Genomic DNA, 25,160 nt, shown 5'->3' on the forward strand with positions numbered 1-25,160 from the left:
GGGACTGAATCCCCTGGAGTTGGAGTTACATGTGGTTGTGAGCCACCCAACGTGACTATGGGGAACAGAATTCTAGTGTTCTCAAGAACAGCAAGCCTAGCAAACAATCCTAACCTAAGGCATCTCTCAAGTCCTGACCTCCATCGATTTACAATGTTTTGAATATTGTAATGAATGTATATTAAAGTTGGCAACTTTTAGCTAACCCAGCTAGCTCTGAATAATCTAGACACGGACTTTAGTTTTATTTAACATTTCTTTTATGAACAATAAATGAACAATAATAGCCTATTTTAGCCCTCTATGCTAATTTAACTACCTCCCAGCCAAAATCCCTGAGATACTCACCTGTTCTTTGTCTCTCCATGACTTGTTGAGCTCAATGAATCTTTACCCCTCCCCTTGCTCAAACAAAGTCCAGCTCTGTCCTCCCTTCCGCTTAGTTATTGGCTGATCAGAGAACAAATGAAGAGCAATGGTTACATAAATTTGAGACAGGAGATTCTTAGAATAAGCATTACAGTGCTATGTCTGGATTGCAACCAGATATGGAAGCAGAGAAATCAGCATTTGAATACTACAAGGATACTCTTTACACCATGCACAATAACATTATGCTAACAGTACTACAATTCAAAACTCAAGAAGAGAAGCCCTAGTTGCCTAAAGGACAAGGCATTGGCCTCCTCAAAACTCAACTGAGAATTATGCAATATTAGAAGTTTATTAGGAATTTATTTGTTAAGTATATAGAAAGTAAAAAAAATAAGTAGCAAGACAGAGAAAGAGACAAAGTGGGTGGTGAGACTGAGAGAGAAAGCATAAAACCGAACCTTGGTCAAATCAGATGCTGAAAACACTCAGCAGAAGCCAGTGGGTGAACCCTTTTACAGCAGCTAGCTAGTAGAATTACCAACAGGAGAGTCCTCTCAGCTGAGCCCTGCAAGTGTGAGAACCAACAGCAACAGCCAAAGGCAATGTCCAGTCAGGTGCGAGGCTTCTAGCTGAGCCAACTTGGGCCACTGAGGTAATCCCATTGAGCTGTGAGTTTCCTGTAGCTGAACCTCCAGCTCCCCTTTCCCATAAGTGCTTTTTTGTTTCTTTGTTTTGTTTTGTTTTTCGAGACAAGGTTTCTCTGTAGCCTTGGCTGTCTTGGACTCACTTTGTAGACCAGGCTGGCCTCGAACTCACAGCGCTCTGCCTGCTTCTGCCTCCCGAGTGCTGGGATTAAAGGTGTGCGCCACCACGCCCGGCTCCTGTAAGTGCGTTTATGTCATGGGATAAACTTGTGTTGGAAATGATTTACCTTCCAGCTCTTCACAGGGACAGCGTTTGTGCTCATGTACTACTCTTCCCTCCATTTGTCACAGAGGTAGGGAACCAGCCCATTCTCCAAGAGCCAACGCTTGGCTGAAGTGGGGCACAGACAGCTTCTCAGTGAGCTGGGACATGGCATGGCAGTGTACTAATACAATGTGCATTTTCCCCACTTAATGCCACAATAGCTCGGTTTGGTAAATACAGTTAACTAAGATTTATGAGGAGGGAATTCAGACATAAGAACTGAGTTTCCCATGATCACATGGATAAAGTATTTGTGGCTGGAATCTGAAAAAAAAAAAAAAAACCAATTAGGAGCCATATACACATATTTAGGTGTATTTGTGAGATAACAGTATGCTAAGAAAAGTAGGCACACAATCTTGGTCACAACTGAGGAAGATAACTCCTCCTGCTGAGACTGTCTAGATTTAGAAGGTGCAGAAATAGAGATCCTTGCAAAGAAGGAAGATGCTATAACTCAAATTAGGAAATTAGGCTTTTATTTACATTAAAGAATTATTTATTATAGAATATAGAATGATTTTCAAAGTTATTGGAATAACTAAAGAGATTTTTTAAATTACACTGGCATGAATGACTCCTGTAATGAGAGTTTTGGAATTTTGGTTTCTTTAAAAACACAGAAATAAGTCCAGGCGGTCGGTGGTGCACACCTTTAATCCCAGCACTTGGGAGGGAGAGGCAGGTGGATCTCTGTGAGTTCGAGGCCAGCCTAGTCTACAAAGTAAATTCCAGGACAGCAAAGGCTACACACAGAGAAACCCTGTCTCAAAAAACCAAAAAACAAAACAAAATAGAAATAATCCCGGGATGGTGGTGGCACACCTTTAATCCCAGCACTTGGGAGACAGAGGCAGATCTCTGTGAGTTCAAGGTCACCTTGGTACAGGGTGAATTCCAGGGCATCCAAGGTTACACAGAGAAACCCTGTCTTGGAAAAAAAATACAGAATATTTTTTTTTAAATCCCAGGTGTAGGATATGGGGCTGTTTATCAGCTGGCTGTGATTTGCCTCATGCTCTGGCTGGAGCGTGATTTTGCCAGCTGCAGATAGCTTCTATGACTGTGTAATGTTTGGAATTCTGGGGACTGTTCAGAGAGAATATAAATGTTAGGGCCCTGAGGGGCAGGGTGGGTTATTGGTTGGTTGCTGTTGGTTGCGATCTGTTAAATAGCCATGCACAAAGAAGAAACAACAACAAGAAATTAGATATCCCAACAGCAAAGATCAAATTTTCCCCAAGGAGCTTGATGCCCATAATCAGCAAGAAGTAGCCTAATGATAATGTTGCTCTTTCCAACCCTTGTCTTTATTCGGGGATCTCTTTCTTTTCTTTTCCCCTTTTCTCTCTTATCTAGTGTTAAGGGTTTGAAAGGGAAGAAGAAATGGGGTGGAGAAGGATGGAAGAAAGAAGAATCCACGAAGTAGCTTTAAACTTCCAAAACTATCCCACAGATTCCCTTACCAAGGCAGGATCTGCCTCTTCTGCCATGGCTCCTAAGCTCTGCTGCCACTGCCGTAGATCAGAAGCTGCCACCATTCATGTCATGTCTTCTGCAATCCAGTACAGGCAAAAGAGGGCACACCATATTCCAGTGCTAGAATCTTAATTAGCGAGTACCCCTAAAGAAAGGGGAAAAACCAAAGTTTCATAACCACTTATCATAGGAGGAAAAAAAAAATGTAACTCCTTTGCCAAATCTCATGCAAAGAGTACCTTACTTTCCCATCTAGAGTCTTTCTGCAACCCTAACTACAGGACACTGTGGGACTGTGGAAGTCGGCACTGTAGGTTTCTAGTATATGAAGGCAGGTAGAAGGCTGAGTAGGACAGACACTAACATCAAACCTGCATCAGCTGGATATGCTGGTAAAGGCTGCGCAGCAGTGCGTGCTCTTAGGACTAGGCTTGTGGAGGTGCGCCTCAGTGCTGGAAAGGAGACTGTGTGAACTAGTTACAAAAACTCAGGACACAGACAATTGTATAGTTTTCTTTAGGGTGGAATCCAACATGATTGCAGGCGCCTACAGAGGCAGAGAGAGAGAGAGAGAGAGAGAGAGAGAGAGAGAGAGAGAGAGAGAGAGAGAGAGAGAGAGAGAGAGGAGAGAGAGAGAGAGAGAGAGCGAGACGGAGAGAGAGAGAGAGAGAGAGAGAGAGAGAGAGAGAGAGAGAGAGAGAGAGAATGTATGTATGGGCATAGGTGTACATGAGTGCAAGGCATCAGATACCTTGGAGCTGGAGTTACAGGTAGTTGTGAGCTCCCTGGTACGGCTGCTTGCCACCAGACTTGGTCCTTTGGAAGAACAATGAGTAATCTTAGCTGCTGGGCCACTTTTCTAGCCACCTAAGTGCTATTTTCCTTAATTCCTAAGATGCCGTTCTCTTCTGTCCTTGGAATCAGCTAAGAATAGTAATTATTCTAGCATGTAGTGATACTGGTGAATTTCTCTTCTCATGAATTATGGGAACTTTTGGAGTAACACCTTCTAAGTAATTCCTTACTATATGTCCACACACAAGTAAACACATTATGAATGATTTAATAGAAAAGATTGAGTTGGCTACTTTTATTAAAAGGGTTTTCTCTGTTATAACTTGATAATAGAGAGGTGCAGAGTTTTAAAGCCAAAATGGATAAAACAGAGAATGAGATTATATTTTATTTTTGACTAGGAAATTTTATAGCAAATCTAAAAGAAGCTTTAGGACATCGAGTAACAAGAATAAATTACATTGGAGATTGGGGCATGCAGTTTGGTAAGTACGTTTGACGTGCTTTTCATTTTATTATATGGATTAATTGTTTTAAGTACTGTACCACGTGGTCATCTGTATGGAGTGTAGACTAGATCCCTGTTGGATAAAACAGTATAATGAATCTGCAGTACTGGAAGTCGAACATGTGCTACCACAGACTTACATATTCTATATAAATCTCACCATATAATTAAATTGGCATGCTCAGAGCAAAGCCTAATAAGTCAATACACTTAACACACACATTAAGCCTTTAATAAAGAAGAGTAGCCTACCTTTATTGTTAAATGTAGAAACTAATGCACAGAGAAGAAATAAGCCTAGCTATGTATCTTGGCCATAACCTGCCGTTTTTCAATCTGGACCATCCTGTGAGACATGGGATCTGTGTTATAAGAATGAGTAGCCCAGAGGTAAAACTAAGTGTGATACTGTGGCCTTCTCTTGAACTCTGCAGTGGAGTAGGTGGAGGTCAAAAGGAGACGAAAGGTGAAGGGTAAAGCCCAAATGGTTGTATGCCACAAGTCATGTCTAAGGTCCTGCAGAGTTTATGCAGAAACACTGTGGTTCATATAACCCAGTCACCTGGGTATGAGGAGGCAGGACAGTGACGTGGTTATGAATGTCAGGTACTGGTTGCACACTGAATACATGCACTCTTGTATTTGTTTTTAATATCCAGCTGTACTGCTGCTGCATTCTCTAGGAGAGAGGTGTGGCCTTTGCTCTCCTCGGCTAGGATGTTTGTTGTAGCAGTCTTTTTGTATGCCTCGTTAACCACAAGATGTTAACACCTTAATTATTTTTGTACCCACTCAGCAGTGAATAACTCTGTTTACAGTACTAATAGCAAAGCTAGGTCATATTGCAAGCCTTCTTTAAAAGCACATAGTATGTATTAGCAGCTCTGAAATTGACTAACATGTTTATGCTCCACATCCAGTAACATGGAATCATAGTTTCCAAAAGAAAGACCACGCCATGCTTTTTCATAAGAGCTTCATCATGAGCTTCTCTTGTGAGCTGTATCACTTCAGTTATGACAGATGTTTGCAGGCCTTAGAAAGAGAGTTTAACTTGTTAATGTCTGGTCACTAGGGAAGAGACAGAGAACATGCCCTCCATCTTAAAGCTCCGCTGTCAGTTCACTACAGCTGGTAGTCAAAAGGTTTTTTTAGGCAAGGTCTCTCTGTATAGCCTTTGTAGACCAGGCTGGCCTTGAACTCATAGCAATCTGCCTGCCTATGCCCCCCGAGTGCTGGGATTAAAGGCGTGCGCCACCACGCCCAGCTATAGCTGGTAGTCAAAAGGTTAAACTCTGGGTACAACAACCAAAACTTCTTAGATAACATTCAATTTTTTTTTTTTAGATTAATTTTTCTTTATTGTGTATATAATGTTTTGCCTGCATGTACACCTGCAGGTCAGAAGAGGGCACCAGATCTCATTATAGATGGTTGCAAGCTAACACATGGTTACTGGGAATTGAACTCAGGACCTTTGGAAGAGCTGCCAGTGCTCTTAACCTCTGAGCCATCTCCCCAGCCCCCAAGCATCCATTTTTATTACTTTGACTGGCTTAAACATTTCACAGGCAACAGCAAGTATGTAATTTGAATAGTCATCAAATTTTGGCTGCAGATTTTAAAATAGTATTTTTCCAGATAGGAATGCTGTGATTAATGATCTGTCAGCATTCCGTTATAGCCATCAAAATAGAAAAATTAAAATTTTCTTTCAGCTATCCCATTTGAAAGTTGGCACATGATTTCTGTGCACAGAATCAGTTTTTCAACATGTATCAGACTGACTGTCAAATGGAACAGTCTTTACGTTTCCCATCTCTTTAGTAAATACTGGGCATCTTTCCGCACTCTGCTTCAGATACCCTGAATCAGAATCACATTTGCCTTTCTTTTAACTTTATCATCTTTCTCACTCTCTCTAAGCTCTTGCATATTGCATACTTTCAGGTTCAATTGCTTTCTATCTGTGCTGACTCTCAATAGAGAAACTGGGACTGTGGAGATGGCTTAGCACTTAAGAACACTGTGGCTCTTGTAGAGGGCCCAGTTAGGTTCCCGGCATCCACTTGGCCGCTTACAGCCATTTGTTAACTCCAGTTCCAGAGGCGCCAGTTCCTCCTGGCCTTTGCGGGCACTGGGAATACGTGTGCTACACATACACATACACATACAGGCAAACACTCATAGAAATAAAAGAAAACACTTTAAAATTTTATTTTATTTATTATGTATACAATGTTCTGCCTGCATGTATGCCTGCACACGAGAAAGCACCAGATCTCATTATAGATGGTTGTGAGTTACCATGTGGTGGCTGGGAATTCAACTCAGAACCTTTGGAAGAACAGCCAGTGAGTGCTCTTACCCTCTGAGCCGTCTCTCCAGGCCAAAAGAAAAACATTTAAAAATCTTCTTTTAAAAGAAGAAAAATGGCTGGGTGGTGGTGGCGCATGCCTTTAATCCCAGCACTTGGGAGGAAAAGGCAGATGGGTCTCTGTGAGTTCAAGGCTGGCCTGGTCTACAGGGAGAGTTCCATTACAGACTGATAAACTACACTTGTTAGTTGGCTACTGTATTAGTTTTCTTTTATTGGAAACAAATACCTTGTTAGAAACAAACAAAGAATAATCTTGGTTTCACCAAACAGAGCACACTTCTAAAGCAAAAGTTACCTACCAAGACAATATTTTTTGCAAAAAGGCACACCAGAACCCAAACTAGACTAGTGAAAACATTTGCCAAAATGGCCTCTTTTATCCCTTACTATGTGTCTTATCCTATGGGTCCGAGTTCAATTTCACAATCCAATATAATTAGCTAATTGACATAAAGGGCTGACCGCCCAAGGTAGGAGCAAGCCAAGAGGAGCATAACTAACGGGGAGTTTATTTTGGCTCTGATTTCAGAATGCATAGTGTTGGACTTGCTGTGGTAGCAGGAACAGGATATAGCTGGTCCTGCTGTTTGTACAATCAGGAAGCAGAGTGCAGACAGGAAGGGCTAGGAAGCTGCAAGGCCCACCCACAATGAGCCACTTCCCCTAGCAAATGGCTTCCTCCACAAGGTAAAGAGTCCACGGCCCCTCCAGCTAGGGACTCCCAGCTCAAACTTGAGCTTATGGGACATTTCACACTTCAACTACAGTAGCTCCCTGAATGGGAGCAGGGATTGCAGATGCTTCATATTTTATTGTCCGGGCCCGCTGGACAATCAGCTGAGACCCTCGGACCCCTAGGGAGAGAATGAGGGACAAGAGACGCAAAGAACGGACAGCAAGTCAAGGAATCTGATCAAGCTGACAAATTTTTAGTTTCTCAGGCTGCTTATCTACTTTACAAGCAGAATGTAGGGAGGGGGGTGAGGAGGTGAGAAGCGATTGATCTTGGCTGCAGCTGTGCAGGATATCAATTATATCAGTTAGGGTCAAGGGGAGGGGGTAGGGGAATTGAACTCATAGCTAGCCACATTTTGAGAAACCACGTCAGAAATCTGGTTGACTGAGAGAGCCAGGCCAGGTGGGTGTCTAGGCAACCGTGACCATAGATCTATATCTGGTTCATGAGAAGCCGAGAACAATAAGGTTCCAGGGTGATTGTGGAGAAGTCTCTGTGAAGAAGGAGGAAGTGAAGGAAGAAGGCCTGAGAGGACCTAAGTTTGTAGAGCCAAAGCAGTTTGAACTGAGCAGAAGTACAAAGCCGCCCCTGGCATTTTATTGTTGCTGTTCCTCAGTTATTTCAAAATGAATGTAACACAAAGCCATTCTTCATTTTAATACTTACAAGTTTAAAAAGAAAGTTTAAAATCACTTCTCATCAGTGTTTTTGAGTATATCAGTATACGTTTGAAAGACTAGGGGCTCACAAAGTTCAATAAATGTTTGTTTTCTTATTGTCTGCCAAGGAGTCGCTGGGTACCATGACTGTAAAGATGAGTAGTCATGGACCTTTTGTTGGATGAACTCTCGGTCTTTTATACTTAGGAACAGTGATTCATTACCAACAGTTTGGAATATGTGGTTGAATGTTGTGTTTTAATATGTCATTTTATAAGATATGCCTTGTGCAAAGTTTATATATAAGCTCATACACACACACACACACACACACACACACACACACACATACACACACACACACACAGACACACACACATATACATATTGCAATCCTTCTCAGGATATATAATTGAGAAGTTCGTCTTTTTATAGAATTATGCCTGTTTTTCACCATGACTGTTCTCTGATATTTCATTTCATAATTTCCCATTTTCTCATCATCTTGATAGGTCTGCTGGGAACTGGTTTCCAACTATTTGGCTACGAAGAAAAACTACAGTCCAATGCTTTACAACATCTCTTCGATGTAAGTTGGTAAGACAACCATAATAGGGATTTCTCCCTAAAAGTTGACTTGAGGACACAGTTTCCCCCACTGTATAGACATCCTAAGCCCTTTTAGGCTAGATTTTTAAACTTTTCTATTCTTCACTTCTGGATATAATTAAATAGAAAGTATCTAAGTTTGATGATTGTCAAGGGCAGGGAAATTATACTATTGTTTCAAGAGAGGTTGATGTAAACCAGTGCAAGTTGGGATAAGAGGAGGTTCTGAGGTTAGAAGGTGCATTGTTTTAAGAGAAAAATGTGTGCCTGGTACTACGAATCTGGATTTTTGTCAGCTTGACACAAGCTAGAGTCATCCAAGAAGAGGGAATAAAAGTGCCTGTATAAAAATATGTGTGGGGTAGCCGGGCGTTGTGGCGCACGCCTTTAATCACAGCACTCGGGAGGCAGAGGCAGGCGGATCCCTGTGAGTTCGAGGCCAGCCTGGTCTACAAAGTGAGTCCAGGATGGCCAAGGCTACACAGAGAAACCCTGTCTCGAAAAACCAAAAAAAAAAAAAAAGAAAAAGAAAAGAAAATATGTGTGGGTATTGTCTTGATTAAGGATTGATCTGTGAGGCCCAGTTCATTGTGGGTGGTGCTACCCTGGGCAAGTGGTTCTTGGATTTAAAAGGCAAAGTGAACAGGCCAAAAGGAGCAAGCCAGGAAGCAGCAGCACTCCTCCACGGCTTCTGCTTTGGTTCCTGCCTTGAGTCCCTTCCCTGACTTCCCCTCAGTGGTGGACTGTGGCTGCAATGAGTAAACCAAATAAACCCTTCCCTTGCCAAGTTGCTTTGGTCAAGGTGTTTTACTACAGCAGTAGAACGCTATCAAAGACAGAACTGATACCAGGAGTGGGGCATAGTGATTCACCTATAGGGACCTGACGGAGGCTCAAACAGCATCCGTAACTGCTGCTGCCACTTCAAGTACTACCAGCTCTGCTTGAGCATTTGTTCCTGGTGGTAAAAAGCAGCCTGCACAACAGTCTGGGCCTGTTGAAGAGCCTTTTGTTCCATCCAAGTCCCACTCAAAGCTCGCAGCTTTCCAAGTCACTTGGTATATGGACCAGAGTAGCAGACCCAAGTGAAGAATGGGTTGCCTCCAAACTCTGGGTAGGCACACTACAGTAAATACAAATAAAGTGTTACATGGTGTTTGACAATTCCAACATCAGAACTATTGAAAGGGGAAGGTTAAGCCAGGCGTGGTGGCACGTGCCTTTAATCCCAGCACTCGGGAGGTAGAGACAGGAGGATCACTGTGAGTTCGAGGCCAGCCTGGTCTACAAAAGTGAGTCCAGGACAGCCAGGGCTGTTACACAGAGAAACCCTGTCTCAAAAAACCTAAAAAAAAAAAAGAAAGAAAGAAAGAAAGAAAGAAAGAAAGAAAGGAGGAAAGGGGAAGGTTAATACCCTCCCTTTTTTGTTGTTGGTTTTATTTGTGGAGGGGGAGGTTTATTATTTTATGTATATGAGTGCTGTATCTGCATGTACACCTGCAGGCCAGAAGAGGGCATCAGATCCTAGTATAAATGGTTGTGAGCCACCATGTGGGTGCTGGGAATTGAACTCAGGACCTCTGGAAGAGTAGACAGTGCTCTAAACCTCTGAGCCATGTCTCCAGCCCCTCCAGCTTCTTGTTCCCTCCTCCCAGTAGATCCCTTTCTATTCCCAGATAATCCCATTTTAAAAATGGTATTGTAATTAACCTAGTAGATCACTAGATGAATGATCAAGAAATATATATTTTATAAACATATAAATATCTAGTATATACACATACTCATAGAGAGAGACTCAGTGAAACGTTATTCAGTTCTGTGTAACGAATCGCCTCATTTGCAGAAAATTGAATTGGAACTGGAGATTGTTATATTAAGCTAGACCCAAAATGAATACAGTAGTCTGAAAATTAGCATCATTTCTGTGTATATTTGTTTGTACATTATGAGTAAACATGAGATGTATGTGACTCAAAGTGAGAATTTTAGACCATTCATGGATACATTTGTCTATTCCTGAGGTCTGGAGAAAAAAGTAGATAATTTAAACCTTTATTCAGCAGTGTTTGTTCATTCATATCTGCCTGCTTTTGCCTTTTGAGTGTTGCGATTAGACTCCTTGTCACACACACACACACACACACACACACACACACACACACACACACACACACCACCACCACCACCACCACCACCACCACCACCACCACCACCACCACCACTACCACTGCCATCACCTTTTATTTTGTCTTCTACAGTACAATCTTTTCATATGCAAATATTTTGCTGTGATGTTTTAATACTGAAAAAATTTAGAAGCCCTTGTTGTTCTGTAGTTTTTTGCTAATTTATATTGCCTTTAGACTGCTGTAGTAGCATTCTGGAATCATTCATTTTTCAGCCTGGAACTGAGTTACAGCGTCTAGGAAAAATCCTTGTAGTCTATATGTATAGAACTATACTGTTAGTATTTTATTGTTACATATTAATACTGTATTGTGGCTGTTGAAAAAACAGTTAAAGCTGCATTAGAAGTGAGCCCTTAGTAAACCAACAACCCCCACCTGTCCAGTTGGTATAGACTTACACCAGCCAGGGTGGAAGTGCTGAGATCCCCGAAAATGCTTAAGAGGCCATGCTGGAGTGTAGCCAAGCTTTCTAGAAAGTATTCCTTTTTGCCACCATCACTTGTTTTGCTAGCCTTTTATAGATTAAGAGAATAGTTTTAAATTATTTCATTAAAAATAGCTCCTGAACTCCATCTGCACAAGAATGGCCTTGGAGTCCAGTCAGGCATGGGTGGAGGGAGGGATCCCACCCTCACTGCTCAGCTCTTGCCTGCTGATACCTTCAGGGGTCAGGGAGTCTTTGCCCTCAGTTGTGTACTTGCTGGTGTCCCGCAGAGTTAGTAGATATGCCAACCCAACAGTCCAACAGATGGCCTTGTTTAAACTAACTGGGTCACCAAAGCAAATCAGGAGTCAGGACTCTGGGCAGGAGACAGTAGAGAGGAATGGAGTGGAGGTTGAGAGCGCTGGGAGAGGGCTGAGAGAGGGCAGCGGAAAGGCAATTGGAATATGTTACAACATGTGGAACTGTCAAAGGACAAACAAAAAATAATTTTAAGTAGTTGTTAAATCTCCCATTTATCTTTTATCTGCTGGATTAAGCCATGCTACTTTGATTTGCCTTTCTCATGAAGTTTCAAGAGTGTTAAGTAGATTTTAGCAAATAAAAAAAGAACCCAGACTGTCAGCTTAGTTAAAGAGGAAAAGGACTCTGTTATGTGGCCACTTGGCTGACTTTCTCCTGGGACTCAGGATTGTGTTCAGTTTCTTTACTGTGGAGATAATAATGTATAATAATGTATTTAATGAACTTTTAGGTTTATGTACAAGTTAATAAAGCAGCAGCAGATGACACAAATATAACAAAATTGGCACAAGAATTCTTCCATCGACTGGAACTGGGCGACACACAGGCACTTTCCCTGTGGCAAAGATTTCGGGACTTGAGCATTGAAGAGTATACTCAGATTTACAAGGTACCCTGCCATCTGCATCCCCTGCTGGGCCTCTTGGCCAGTGCTGCTGCTTACCGCCTGCTGCTCAAGCTCATCCTTAAGACAGATGGTCAGTCAAATGACGTTCTGGGGTAGAGAGCTGGGATACACAGTAGCCCAGAGCGGTGCCGGGCTAGCACGTCTCTAGACCTTATCCTCTCAAGGAACTTAGTGAGATAGGACTAGATGGTGGTAAAGAAGACTGTAGTTGGGAGCCGGTGGGCAAGGTGCGCATCTGCATGAAAGGAGAGCTGGAGGGCTAGGTAGGAACAGGGTGGACGCCCTAGTCCAGGACTCGACAGTCTGCTGCAGGCTTCTGGTCTTGTACCAGCCGCAGTAGTACGGCCCTGCAGGCGGCCCTGGCCACATGAGCACCTGAAGCGTGACTAAGGGACTGTCAGAGTAAATGTTCAGTGCTGCCTAATTCGGTTTACGAAGCTACAGTGAACAGCAGGTGCTCTGTGATGATTTGGCCTGTGTAGTATGCGCGTGTCATTAGAAAGTTTACATCTTATTTTTCCCAGCTTTGTCACAGACGGTAAGACATCTTTAATTTTGTCTTAGTGTAAAACAATTAGAGACTTACCTAACATTTTTCTTTATTTCTGAATCTTCTTAGCGCCTTGGAGTATACTTTGATGAATATTCAGGAGAGTCATTTTATCATGAAAAATCTCAAGATGTCTTAAAGTTGCTGGACAGCAAAGGACTTCTACAGAAAACAATGTATGATGGAGTTACTATTTTTTCTTTTTCTTCAAGATTATGACTCACCATGTAGTCCTGGCTGGCCTGGAACTTACTGTAGACCAGGCTACCACAGAGATCTTGGCGCTTCTGCCTCTTGCATGCTGGCGTTAAAGGCGTACACCACCACTCACAGCCCGGTGGTAGTCGTTTGGTGTGTGCCGTGAAACTGATGTTAATACAGCGTCTGAGTGAGCACAGGGTGTGGTATGTGGCCTTGCGCCATTTGTACCATCTCTTACCAGGCGTGGTGGTACAAACCTTTCAATCTCAGCACTTGGGAAGCCGAAGCAGGAGAGCCTCTGTGTGTTCCATACCAGCCCTGGTGAGACTCTGTAGCCAAAAACAGTCTTTTCCCAACCTGTGGGTGGAGAAACGTTCCTGTAATCTGTCTGCAGGAGGCTGAGGCAGGAGAGTCACGAGTTCAAGGCTGTTGCTCTGACCCATACGTCAAATAATGAGATGCTTTCTCGGGTGCTGTTCATTGCTGTCACAGCTGAAGTGCCATAGTCACAGGAGGAAGGATGGCACTGTTACAAGAGGAATATGAAGTGTGAAAACAATGTGGCCTAACTCAAGTTACATAAGCTTAGTAACTTGCAAAAAGAGAATATAACATGCTTACCCTTGCCTTTAAAAAAGGCCGATCGTTTTTAAAAAATACTTAAGGCAACTTATGAAAACAGGTACGTTATTACATTACAAGTGAGTAGGGAGAAGCAATCAGGGAATAGCAGGGAAAATGGTGTACAGTCAGAGATTATGGTAGTGCATCCTTGTTGGCAGTGTTGCCTTGCATAAAGTAGAATTCTTCTTGAGAAACTCGACAAGTGACAGCTTTGCATTTCATGCTGCCGTACTTGATGTTTTGGTGCATACGTTCATTGTGGAACGTCCAAGTCAAGCCCGTTAGTGCACATCGCTGTGGCCGGAGTGAGCTATGGGTGTACCACCTCACACACACAGCTGTGATAGGAACTTTACATCACAGTCAGTCGTTGCCCTCTGGCCCAGTAGACTTCTAGAACTTACTCTCTCTTTCCAATTGCAACCCTGGACCTTTAGTTGGCATCTCCCTTCCCTGCCTCTGGTAACATAATTCTACTCTCTCTGAATTCCACACGCGATGTCATGAGGGGAAGTTGTTTTGTTTTGTTGTTTCTTTCTGTGCCTGGCCTATTTTTCTAAGCAAGCTGTCCTCCAGGTTCCTCTGTGTTGTTACAAATGACACTTCATTTGTAAGGCCCACGTTGCGTGTATGTCCCATCTTATAGCACTATCAACAGATGGACACTGAGGTTGATTCCATGTCTTGAGTGTTGCAGGTAACGCTACGGTAGACCTGGCAATGCAAATCTCTTCAACACAATAATTTTAATTCCTTTGGATACAAATCCAGAAACAGAATTGCTGGATCAAAGAGTAATTCCCTGATTTGAGTTTGTGTAGAACCTCATTACGGCTCTCTGTGATGGCTGTCCTAATTTACCTAATTTACGTGGCCGCCAGTGGTGAAGAAGCATCCCATTTCTCCATACTCTAGCCAATACGTGCCATCCTTATATTTGTCTTTTGTTTATTTGTTTAAATAAGAAGTATTTTAACAAAGAAGAGAAAGTCTCATTGTAGTTTTAACTTTCAGCACCTCCAGCTAACTTGCTGGTTTTGACTATCGTTGCTTTTACTGTGAGCTGACACTACTTACTGTTCTGTGAACGATAAAAATAGCTTCTAGTTTGCCAAAAGTGCTATAGACATTCTATCTCCAAAGTAGAATCATTATGGTGACTTACCTTTTGCATTTTCTAGAAAAGGAAATGTTGTGGTAGATCTCTCTGCGACTGGTGACCTCTCTTCTCTCTGCACTGTGATGCGGAGTGATGGGACTTCTCTCTATGCAACCAGGTTTGTAGCATCTGTGAAAGCAGACATTGCAATTTGTGACTTTGTATTCTTTGCCCTGATATTAATGCAGGGTGATCGCTTATCCTTAAAAACTGCTTTAAAAACTCTAGTTTTAAACTACATACTTATTGCTTGCATATTTTAAGACTATTTACTGCATTTCTATTTGTTGTCAGTTGCAATTTCCAGAAAGATATATCAGAAGAGTGGGACTCTCTATATACCATAAGCTCTTCACAGAAGGACGCATCATCTGTGGTCCTTCATAGTCATGTATTTGGTGTTTTTATAAGTGTACATTGTCGGGAAATGTATTCTAAAAAATGATCAAGCTAAGGTTTAGTAGTGATCTCACACCTTAAAGACCATTTTACAGCCAGGCATGGTGGCGCACACCTTTAATTCAAGCACTCGGGAGGCAGAGGCAGGTGGATCGCTGTGAGTTTGAGGCCAGCCTTGTCTACAAAGCAAGTCCAGGACAGCCAAGGCTACACAGAGAGACCCTGTCTCGGAAAAAAAAAAAAAAAAAAAAAGACCATTTTACATGCATGTAAATGCCAAACCTCATTATATTGTAAAAAGAGAAGAAAAAAAAAAAAGAAAAGAAAGAAAAGAAAAGAACACTAGGTTGAAGGAGAAATAGGCTTTGCCATGCCTCACTCTGTGGAAGTGAGCACCGATTGTCATATATAAGAACAGCGCTTTCTATGCGCACATGGGTTTCTAGAATAAAACCAATAGGAAGAGAAGGCAGGACAGTGCAACAGCCATCCCCAACCACTGCTGGCAAAGGTTCCGGTGTCTGCTAGGCCGGGTTTTATGTCAGCCACAAACCGCTATATGCACTTCCTTTGTCTGTTGTCCTTGTGGTACTAGGAATTAATCCCAAGATCATGTATATGCTCGGCAAGCACTGTGTCACTGGCCTATGCCAACGGCCTTACACAAATCACTTTTACAGCATAATGGTATTTTTGCTATTGAATACTGTCATTATTACAAATAACGAGACAGTCAATTAATTTTCTTAATGCTCCTTAGAGAACTCATCTCTTTCTATTTTAGCATTTCTCTTCATCCGTTTCTTGTAATTGGGGTTAATGAGAAAAACTGTAATGTCTAAGAGGTGTGCCCAGCCGGGCGTGGTGGCACACGCCTTTAATCCCAGCACTCGGGAGGCAGAGGCAGGCGGATCACTGTGAGTTCGAGGCCAGCCTGGTCTACAAAGTGAGTCCAGGATGGCCAAGGCTACACAGAGAAACCCTGTCTCGAAAAAAACCAAAAAAAAAAAAAAAAAAAAAAAAAAAAAAGAGGTGTGCCCCAGCGTGCCTAGCTCTTTATGGGCTTTTTAAATGAAGTAGAAGTTATTGCTTTTGAATGGTCCAAGATTTTGAAACTTTCTGATAATACAAACCAGAAAGGACTTCTTTGGCTCTGTTGTCATCTATGATTGAGGCTTTTGAGAGAATATATTGCAGAAAAGTAACAACTAGATGGTTCTTTTCAGTAGGGGATTGGTTAATTATAAAACACCTGTAAGGTACTTTTTAATGATTACTTGCTTACAGCTATTGTTTATTTTTAGTTGTTTTTTAAATTACATTTCCCAGGGCATTGCTTGTTATTTTCCCAAGCCCAATTTTGTTATTATTTCTTATCAAAGTGTACTGGGACTCTACAAGAGTAATTTATATACTCCAGGCTACAGAAGTGTACAGATTTTAAACAGAATCATCTCACTGTTATCAAGTAAGTAAAAGTAATTATAGTCTCCCCCCCCCCCCGCCTTTTTTTTTTTTTCAGGGACCTTGCAGCCGCTATAGATCGCATGGACAAGTATAATTTTGATTCAATGATTTATGTTGTAAGTAATCACAATAAGAAAACAAAAGGCTGTGAGCCAAGCAAGACATAGGAAGCCAGGGAGGTGGCTCGGTGTGTAAGGTGTTTCCTGCCCTGGATGCTTGGTGATGAAGCCCAGGTAATGGTGGCAGGCAGGAAGTGACCACACGGGAGTCCTGGCATGAATGCCTGCTCAAATATGTGCCCACATACAAATCAGCAGAAAGAAAAAAGGAAAACATGTTGAAAAAAGTTTTGTCAAACTACAGAAAATAATTAAATACGAGGTTGATTAAGACAGCAACTTCTCCTTAAATTTATTCTTAAAAAGACTCAACAATCAAAAGTTTACATTGCTTCATAGTGAAAAAAAGTTACCAACATCAAAAAGGTGGTTACGAAATTACCATATGTGAGTTATTGTAAAGCAGTTGTGTTTGTCCTATTGATGCACTTAGAAAAATGATTAATTTATTTTGTGGGGAGGAGTTTGTAGCCTGAAATTTTTCCTTTCCATTTAAAATTGCATCAAGGGAATAGAGAAACAGCTCAGCACAATACTTGCTAGGCATTGCACATATGTGGTACACAGATACACACACAGGCAAGAACTCACATAAAATACCTCTTAAATTTTTAAATAAAACCTTGAAATTGTATTCTATTATAGTGTTATTTAATATGTGAACTTTATTGCTATATGTCAAGTATAGAGTAGAATGATATTTTTAAAAGAATGGTTACAATCCTGTAATACCTTAAGACAAGAAGGTTCAGACTCCAGTGCTTCTGTGCACCCTTCCCCAGCTCCCTGCTACACATGTGTGAAGCACTTGGTTAAAGTCAGACTGACGTGTAGAAACAGTCAAATCCCATCAGTTTTTCTATGCACTTCTATACAGTCTAGTTGTGTGGAACTGTATCACGTGCAGATCTGTGTAACCACCACATTAGAACATTTAGCTGCTTTGTCACAGGACAGACTCAATCACAGTTCCCTCCAACCCTAACCTTGATCTTCACTGCAGATGTTGTCACTTTAACATCTGGACAGGGAATCATACAGTGCGTTTTGCTTTCACCCAGCATAGTGGCTGCCCTTGAGGTCCGGCCATGCCATTGTGTCACTAGTTCCTTTTATTGCTGCCTAGTGTCCTCGTCTCTTCTCTGCCCCCCATCCTTTGCATGTGCTGCCTCCTTCTAGACTAAGAAGGCCCCACCATCTTCTTCCAGCACAGCTTTGGTCTTCTGGAAACAGAACTTATAACACCCGAGGGAAAAGGAAATGAAATAGAGCATTCTGAAAATTGGAGTCCATGTTTCCCTCTGTTTTAATGGAATTGTAGCTCTGGTTTTCCCATTCAACCTAGATACTCTTGTAGTGGGCTTATTTTAGAAATTTATTTTGATTTTTATTTATGTATAAGAGAATGAATGAGTGTGTGTGTGTGTGTGTGTGTGTGTGTGTGTGCGCGTGCGCGCGTCTGCATGCATGTTCCCACAGGCTAGAAAAGGGTGTCAGATCCCCTAGAGCTGGAGTTGTGAGCCACCCAATGTGAGTGCTGGGAACCAAACTCAGGTCTTCTGGAAGAGCAGCCAGTACGTACCCTTAAGCACTGAGCCATTTCTCTAGTACCTAGTGTGTTTATTTAAAATACATTGACAGTGATGTTAGTCTAACAAAACTCTGTTCGTTTGATTTAGGACCAGCCTGTTTTTACTTATTAACTTGTCTTTGATTTCTTTTGTTTAAATTAAAATAAAAAAAAAAATTCCCCCAAGGTAGACAAAGGGCAACAAAGGCATTTTCAGCAAGTGTTCCAAACGCTGAAGACCATGGGATACGAATGGGCGGAAAGGTAGGCTCCACGCTGTTGCTCACTGCCTGGTCAGGGTCACTAACACCTTAGGCTCCGCGCTGTTCCTTGCTGCCTGTCAGGGTCGCTAACACCTTGTGTCTGCCAAACCTCAGAGCATAGCTATAGTTACTCATGTTTATTTCTCTTTTCAAGACGTTAATATGCAAAGACATTGATTTTGTCTTAGTTTATGTCTATTGGAGATCTGCTATCAGTGTCTTGGTTTTCAGCTATTACTATCCATTTCCTCTTCCTTACAAAGGCAACTAGGAATTTCATCGCAAGTTAGTGATTATCTCAGTAAAATGAAACTTTGATGGGCTGCAAAAAACCACATCTTATTTTTTAAAAAATTTTTATTTACCATATGTTAGTTCTATGTAATGATATCTTAATTTATTCATATATTGCATTTTTATCATATTCATACTTTCCCTCTCTTCTTCCACTCCCATTGATCCTCTTCCCAAAGAGCCCCCTAAGCATGGGCACAGTAAGGGAAACAGCCAAGTAAAGAAAGTGCAGAGTGAGAAAATTTACCAGCCATACATGATCGAGAATCAAGACCTTTTAAAAAAACTAATGAAGAAAACAAAACAAAATGAAAAAATGAACCATGAAACTGAACAAAGAAGTCTCTGAAAAATAATAAATGGTGGCACAGCAGTCAGCAGGCAGAATCAGGAGAGGCTCTGTGAGCTTGAGACCAGGCTAGTCCAAGACAGCCAGAGCTACTGAGATGCTGTGTCAAAACACAAAAGTGTGTGTGTGTGCGCGCGCGCGCCAATAAATAATTTCTGAAACATCAACATTATTAGCCATCAGGGAAATGCAAAATTTAACTACTTTGAGATTATATCTCACTATGACACTACAATCACAGTGGGTTATCAAGAAAGCATATGACTCTAAGTCCTAGTAAGAAAGGGAACTTTGTCTGCCACTGTGTAAGCGTGTGCAAGCACTGTGAAAACCACTATGGCATTGCCATATGGCTCAGCTTATGTCTGGGTATTTGCCCAAGGGGCTCTATATTGTACTGCAGAGGCGTGCATTGCAGTGTTCCTTGATGCTCTTGCACAGTAGCAAGGAGAGGAAATCAGTCTAGCTGTCTACCAAGTAATGAAAATGTACTTACAGAACAGAATTTTCAGCTATAAAAAATTGTTACAAATTTTTGCTTAAGACAGGACCCCCTGCAGCGGCTAACCTTGAACTCCTAATCTTTCTGCTTGTCTTCCAAGTGCTTGAATTGCCACCAGCAAGCCATTCCTGGCCTCTTCCTATTTACTTGATAATTGTTTAAGCCTCTACTACTAGGGTTAAAGGTTCACATTATTTTCTTAAAAGGTGCTAAGGCATACTCCCATCATTAGCACCTTTCACCTCTCTTTAATAAGTGCCTGTCCATTTCAGGTGCCTGCATGTACCTTTCGGGATAGTAAAGGGAATGAAGACACGAAGAGGGGATGTCACTTTTCTGGAAGATGTCTTAAATGAAGTTCAGTCAAGGATGCTACAGAACATGGCTTCCATTAAGAGTAAATCCTCTTTGCCGCTTTTATGCTTTCTTGGGCTTCCACTGAACCTGACTAAAAGCAGCTCTCACTACTTTGACATATAATTCACTTGTTCACTAACACAGCTTTGCTCCTCTTTTCCTGGAAGCTTGAGCACTATTGGCTGTTGTCAAAGTCATCCTGTAAACTACTTGCATTATTTTTATATGTGTCTGTATGTGTACACATGCACACATTCATGTTGAAGCAAGAGTTCTCAGATACTGCCCACTTTTTATAAAACACAAAACAGGATCTCTCATTGGCTAGGCTGGGTGGCCACTGAGCCTCCCTGACACTGGGATTACAAGTGCAAGCCTCCACACTCAGCTTGTTTTTGTATAGGTTCTGGTTTTCATACTCGGGCTCTTGTACTTTCAAGGTGTCATAGTTTTCTGTTGCTATGACGAGCCGACATAGAGCAACATATAAAAGAAAGCTTTTAATTTGGAGCTCATGGTTCCAGAGGGCTAGCACCCACGACCATCATGCTGGAGAATAAGGCAGCAGACAGTCAGACAGGACACTGGAACAGTGACTGAGATCCACAAGCAAAAGGCAGTGAGAGTTAACTGGGAATAACATGGGCTTTTGAAACCCCAAAGTCCACCCTCAATGACACAACTCCTCCAACAAGGCCACACCTCCTCATCCTTTCCAAGCAGTTCCACCAACTAGAACCTAACATTCAAATATGAGCCTATGGGGAGCCATTCTCATTTCAAACACTGTTACGCAAACACCAACCAAGCTATCTTCTATCCCAAGGCCTTGTTTTGTAAATTGGATCCGAGTAATTAAAGTTCATGTGACTGTTTAGTCTTCACTCTTGGAAAATAACTGAGCTGTATCTAATACCTCACAAAGGATAGTTATAAAAACAAGTAAGTCCGTGTTTCTACACTTTGGTATAGGCAGGAGAACTACCTCTTGGGCAAATGAGGAAAGCGAAAGCACCTTCTCATCTTTTTTGATTGTACATTTTCAGATTTCGTTTTCTCAAGTTGATTCACTGGTCTTGAACAATATGGTGCAGGTTGAAACCAGCTGCCTTTATCTGTTTCAGCAACAAAAAAGGTGGAGAACCCGCAGGAGACTGCAGAGAGGGTGGGGCTCGCAGCTCTCATCATCCAGGTGTGCTATGACTCCATCCTCTGAGACCTTTTGGTCTGGTTTGTAGCAAAACCCAGGGTAATGATGTACTCTCGTTCTAGGACTTCAGAGGCTCACTCTTATCTGACTATCAGTTCAGCTGGGATCGTGTTTTCCAGAGTCGTGGGGACACTGGAGTCTTCCTACAGTACACCCATGCCCGCCTCTGCAGGTGAGAAAGGCTGCAGGGGAGCTTGGTGCGGTTCTCAGAGCAGTGTTTGCCCTCTTTTCTGGACTTGGGTAAAACATGGCAGACTCTTATTGTTAACACTTACCAATTACCGATTAGAACATGCTTTTTTACATACTGCCTCACTGTATCCTCGGTGATTCTGCTAGGGACTATCCTGTCACCTACATTTTAACAGACATTGAAATATTTGGGGAAAATGAAGATTTAAGTCAATGTTGATGTCAGAGTCAAAAATGTTTAAGGAAGTAAAAAATGCATACCCAAAGCTAATAGTCATCACATGCAACTGTAAACCTGTAAATAACTGATCTTTTCACATTTGTTTACACTTTTGGGAACAGTCTGGAAGAGACTTTTGGATGTGGTTATCTCAATGACCTCAACATTGCTTGTTTACAAGAGCCACAGTCTGTTTCAATTCTCCAGCATCTTCTCAGGTATGGAAGTTCTGTTATTAGCAAGTCTGATGCTCTTAACTAAATTAAGAGTTTTTGCTCACTCTGGAGCCCTTACTTCAGAGGCCACTTCCTGCCTCGAAGACAGGTTATCGCTAGGCCCAGAGGAACCTGCCTTTTGAGGACAGATTGAGGACACAGATCAAGCCAATGCTCAGTCCTAGTCTTAAAAATATTGCCACAGCCAGGCGTGGTGGCACAGGTCTTTAATCCCAGCACTCAGAAGGCAGAGGCAGGCAGATCGCTGTGAGTTCGAGGCCAGCCTAGTCTACAAAGTGAGTCCAGGACAGCCAAGGCTACACAGAGAAACCCTGTCTTGGAAAAAAAAAAATTGCTACAAAATATATTGCCACAAAAGAGTAGCACACAATCTGAGCCTGCTGTCGAGGAAGGTAAACCTAGTAAGAGCAGGTCTCTGGTTCGGAGTAATAGCATCGCGTGTGTTATGATGTGTTATGGTGAGGAGAGTCCCTGCCTCTGTGCATCATTCCCGAGCCTAGGAATCCGTTTGCCTTGTGCCTTCAGTTCTCCATGTCTTCCGCATTTGTCTGCCTAGTACCACCACACAGGCAGGCCACACCTTAGTCTCTAAGAGACCAGAGACCTTTGCCACACAATGGTTAGCAGTTCTTTCTGTGGGCCAGAAAAATTTATTCCCACATAACTGATTTGTGAAAGAAAATAAGCCCTCCTGGTCCCCCTGGACTTGAGACTGGAGCTCACTGCTTTAACGGGCAAGATTTTTTCCTTTTTCTGCTTTTGCTCAGGACTACATCCAAGAGCTGTAAAGATGATTAGAAAGTCTCTACTATCAAGGAACTTAGAAGATCTTTCTCATGTGCCTTCTTAACTCTCGAGATATCTGACATCTTAACACATTAGCTTTGCAGAACGAATGACGCTGCTCTCATTTTCAGGTTTGATGAGGTGCTTTATAAGTCTTCTCAGGACCTGCAGCCTAAGCACATTGTTAGTTACCTCTTAACGCTAAGGTAATTCTTTAAATCTCCCTAGTTATTCAGGGTGTGTGTGTGTGTGTGTGTGTGTGTGTGTGTGTGTGTGTGTGTGTGTGTGTGTGTGTGTGTAAGGTAATTCTTTAAATCTCCCTAGTTATTCAGGGTGTGTGTGTGTGTGTGTGTGTGTGTGTGTGTGTGTGTGTAAAGTTTAAATGGCTTCTGAGTTACTGCTGGCCTATCTGTAAACTTCTCCATTGTACAAGTCTGCACCTGTGTCTTGTCTGTCCCTAACAAAGGGCTCTGCTCTCTATTGAGCAGAAGAGAAAGCATTGCCTGGGGAAGAAATACGAGACACTTCAGGGAAATCTGTAACAGAGTTTCTCCGCGAGGAAAGTGGCTGACTCCAGCTGAGCCAGAGGCACTCAGAATAGCAAACAGTACTACAAAGCCAAGCAATATCCATGTGCCCCACTCAGCACTTAGGGTGGATATTTGTTTTATATAGCCACTTTTGTCCTATCTGCTGTTTTCCCTCATGTGCAGTGCTATCTGGGTCGGGGGAATGGAAGAGTGCATAACATAACATTAAAGCAACACATTAGTTGAGATGGTAAAAGTAATTACATGGGAAGCACTAGACACGTGTCATGGTCATGAAATTATCCCCAGAAGGCAAGTCAAACTGGCTGAATACACAACTGGATATCCGCGTAGGTTTTAAGTGACCTCCACGTGTATTAACTCAGCTCTAAGGTCCAGTCTAGTTATTGTCATAATCAGCATGTGTGTGGGGTGCCTTCGGAGGCTGTCAGGTGCTCTGAAGCTGCAATTATAGGCGTGTGCTCTGACCTGAGTCCCAGGAACTGACGTCAGGCCCTGTACAGGAGCAGCATGTGCTCCAGCAGCCGAGTTCTCTCTCCAGCTCTCTATTTTCTTTCCTTTCTTATCATGTGCATTTCATGGCCCATTGCTGCCATATCTTAACAGAAAAAGTATTTCAAGGAGTGTCCAGTGTGCCCTGTACTGATAAGTCGTCTTTATCCCACCTCAGCTGACATGGGGGAAAGCGTACACCATGTTATACTTTTAAAAGTTGTTTACATAAGGAAGTTCTTACTGGTTGTTAGAAAAGCATGCCCTGTTTCTGTAATAGTGGAATCTGACTCTTAGAGACTTGCCATTTGGTAGCAGCAGAGCTATAATCTGAAGCCTGAGTTCCATGTTTTACTTTATTAGACAAGCAAATGCATTTGTTTCAAACTTCAGATAGCTTTTTTAGTGATTCTAGGCTTTTCCTTAAAATGTTGGATTAGGTATCAGAGCAGTTTTCTGTTGGGCCTCATTGGGATTTCTCTATTTGTTTCAGTCACCTTGCAGCTGTGGCACATAGAACACTCCAGGTGAAAGGCACTCCGACTGACGTGGCTGGGGTATGTTACATTGAATGCCCTCTACATAACCACTTGGCACTGAAACTAATATTATAAAATGTTAGGCCTAAAGTCTTAGGAATTTTTCTGAAATATCTTAACTCCAGCAGTATATTTCTGACTTAGATAATACATAGGATTGGGCTATAATAATCAGTGTTATATATTTCCCCAAATAGTAGACAGTTAACTACATCTTCTTCCACCAGATGTTCAAGTGACAAATTTTGCCACTCCCACTGCACACCCTTTCTATACTGTTCTTTCTGTAAGAGATGCTAGAATATATTTCCCCTTGCCTAGAGTGTACAAAGGACTATCAAGCAGCACTCCTACTTTAAATTAGAATTAGTTCTAAAACCATTCTTTTTTGCTTGTTGCTAACATATTATTGAGCATTTAATCATTCTTTATCTTGTAGGCCAGGCTTCACCTGTTCAAAGCTGTCCGTTCTGTCCTAGCCAATGGAATGAAACTTCTTGGAATCACACCTGTATGTAGAATGTAATTTCTAATTAAAGTTTCTTTTTTATGCCAAGTGAATTCTAGTTGTTATCAGATGCCTTGCTGTTCAGAATAGAATTTGAAATATCATTGTGTCCCAGAGTTTGTGTGTGTGTGTGTGTGTGTGTGTGTGTGTGTGTGTGTGTGTGTGTGTGTGTGTGTGTGTGTGTGTAGGGGGTTGAGACAGGGTTTCGTGGTGTAACCGCCCTGCTGTCCTGGAACTCACTGTGTGGTCCAGCTGGCCCTCACAGAGATCCACCTGCATCTGCCTTGCGTGTGGTTGGGGTTAAAAAGGCGTGCCCCACCATCACCTGGCCAGAATATTTCTTTTTTATATTGTGCAACACTGGCATATTTAATCTTTATTCTTAAAAAAAAAATGTATGTGTGTATTCATTCAAGGTCAGTAAGCATTCAAAAATGTAAGAAACTAAGTTGAGGGTGTGTTTTGTCTTCTTTTGAAATGCCTTATATAGATCTAAT

General features: G+C 42.0%; 1 protein-coding gene across 1 annotated transcript in view; it reads left to right on the plus strand.

Annotated features, from left to right (window-relative positions):
• Nucleotides 1-24,778, plus strand: part of Rars2 (arginyl-tRNA synthetase 2, mitochondrial) — a 44,445-nt gene extending 19,667 nt beyond the window's left edge. Inside the window, exons 7-20 of the mRNA XM_051156170.1 lie at nt 4,020-4,103; nt 8,414-8,490; nt 11,899-12,057; nt 12,695-12,801; nt 14,632-14,727; nt 16,531-16,591; nt 18,352-18,428; nt 19,845-19,969; nt 21,054-21,121; nt 21,202-21,311; nt 21,674-21,769; nt 22,705-22,779; nt 24,110-24,173; nt 24,595-24,778. Coding sequence (XP_051012127.1) covers nt 4,020-4,103; nt 8,414-8,490; nt 11,899-12,057; nt 12,695-12,801; nt 14,632-14,727; nt 16,531-16,591; nt 18,352-18,428; nt 19,845-19,969; nt 21,054-21,121; nt 21,202-21,311; nt 21,674-21,769; nt 22,705-22,779; nt 24,110-24,173; nt 24,595-24,681 — 1,286 coding nt within the window. The 3' untranslated portion in view covers nt 24,682-24,778. The remainder of the gene's footprint in view (nt 1-4,019; nt 4,104-8,413; nt 8,491-11,898; nt 12,058-12,694; nt 12,802-14,631; nt 14,728-16,530; nt 16,592-18,351; nt 18,429-19,844; nt 19,970-21,053; nt 21,122-21,201; nt 21,312-21,673; nt 21,770-22,704; nt 22,780-24,109; nt 24,174-24,594) is intronic.
• Nucleotides 24,779-25,160: the final 382 nt, after the last annotated feature.

The sequence above is a fragment of the Acomys russatus genome, chromosome 2 (assembly GCF_903995435.1).
Source record: "Acomys russatus chromosome 2, mAcoRus1.1, whole genome shotgun sequence".
NCBI lineage: Eukaryota > Metazoa > Chordata > Mammalia > Rodentia > Muridae > Acomys > Acomys russatus.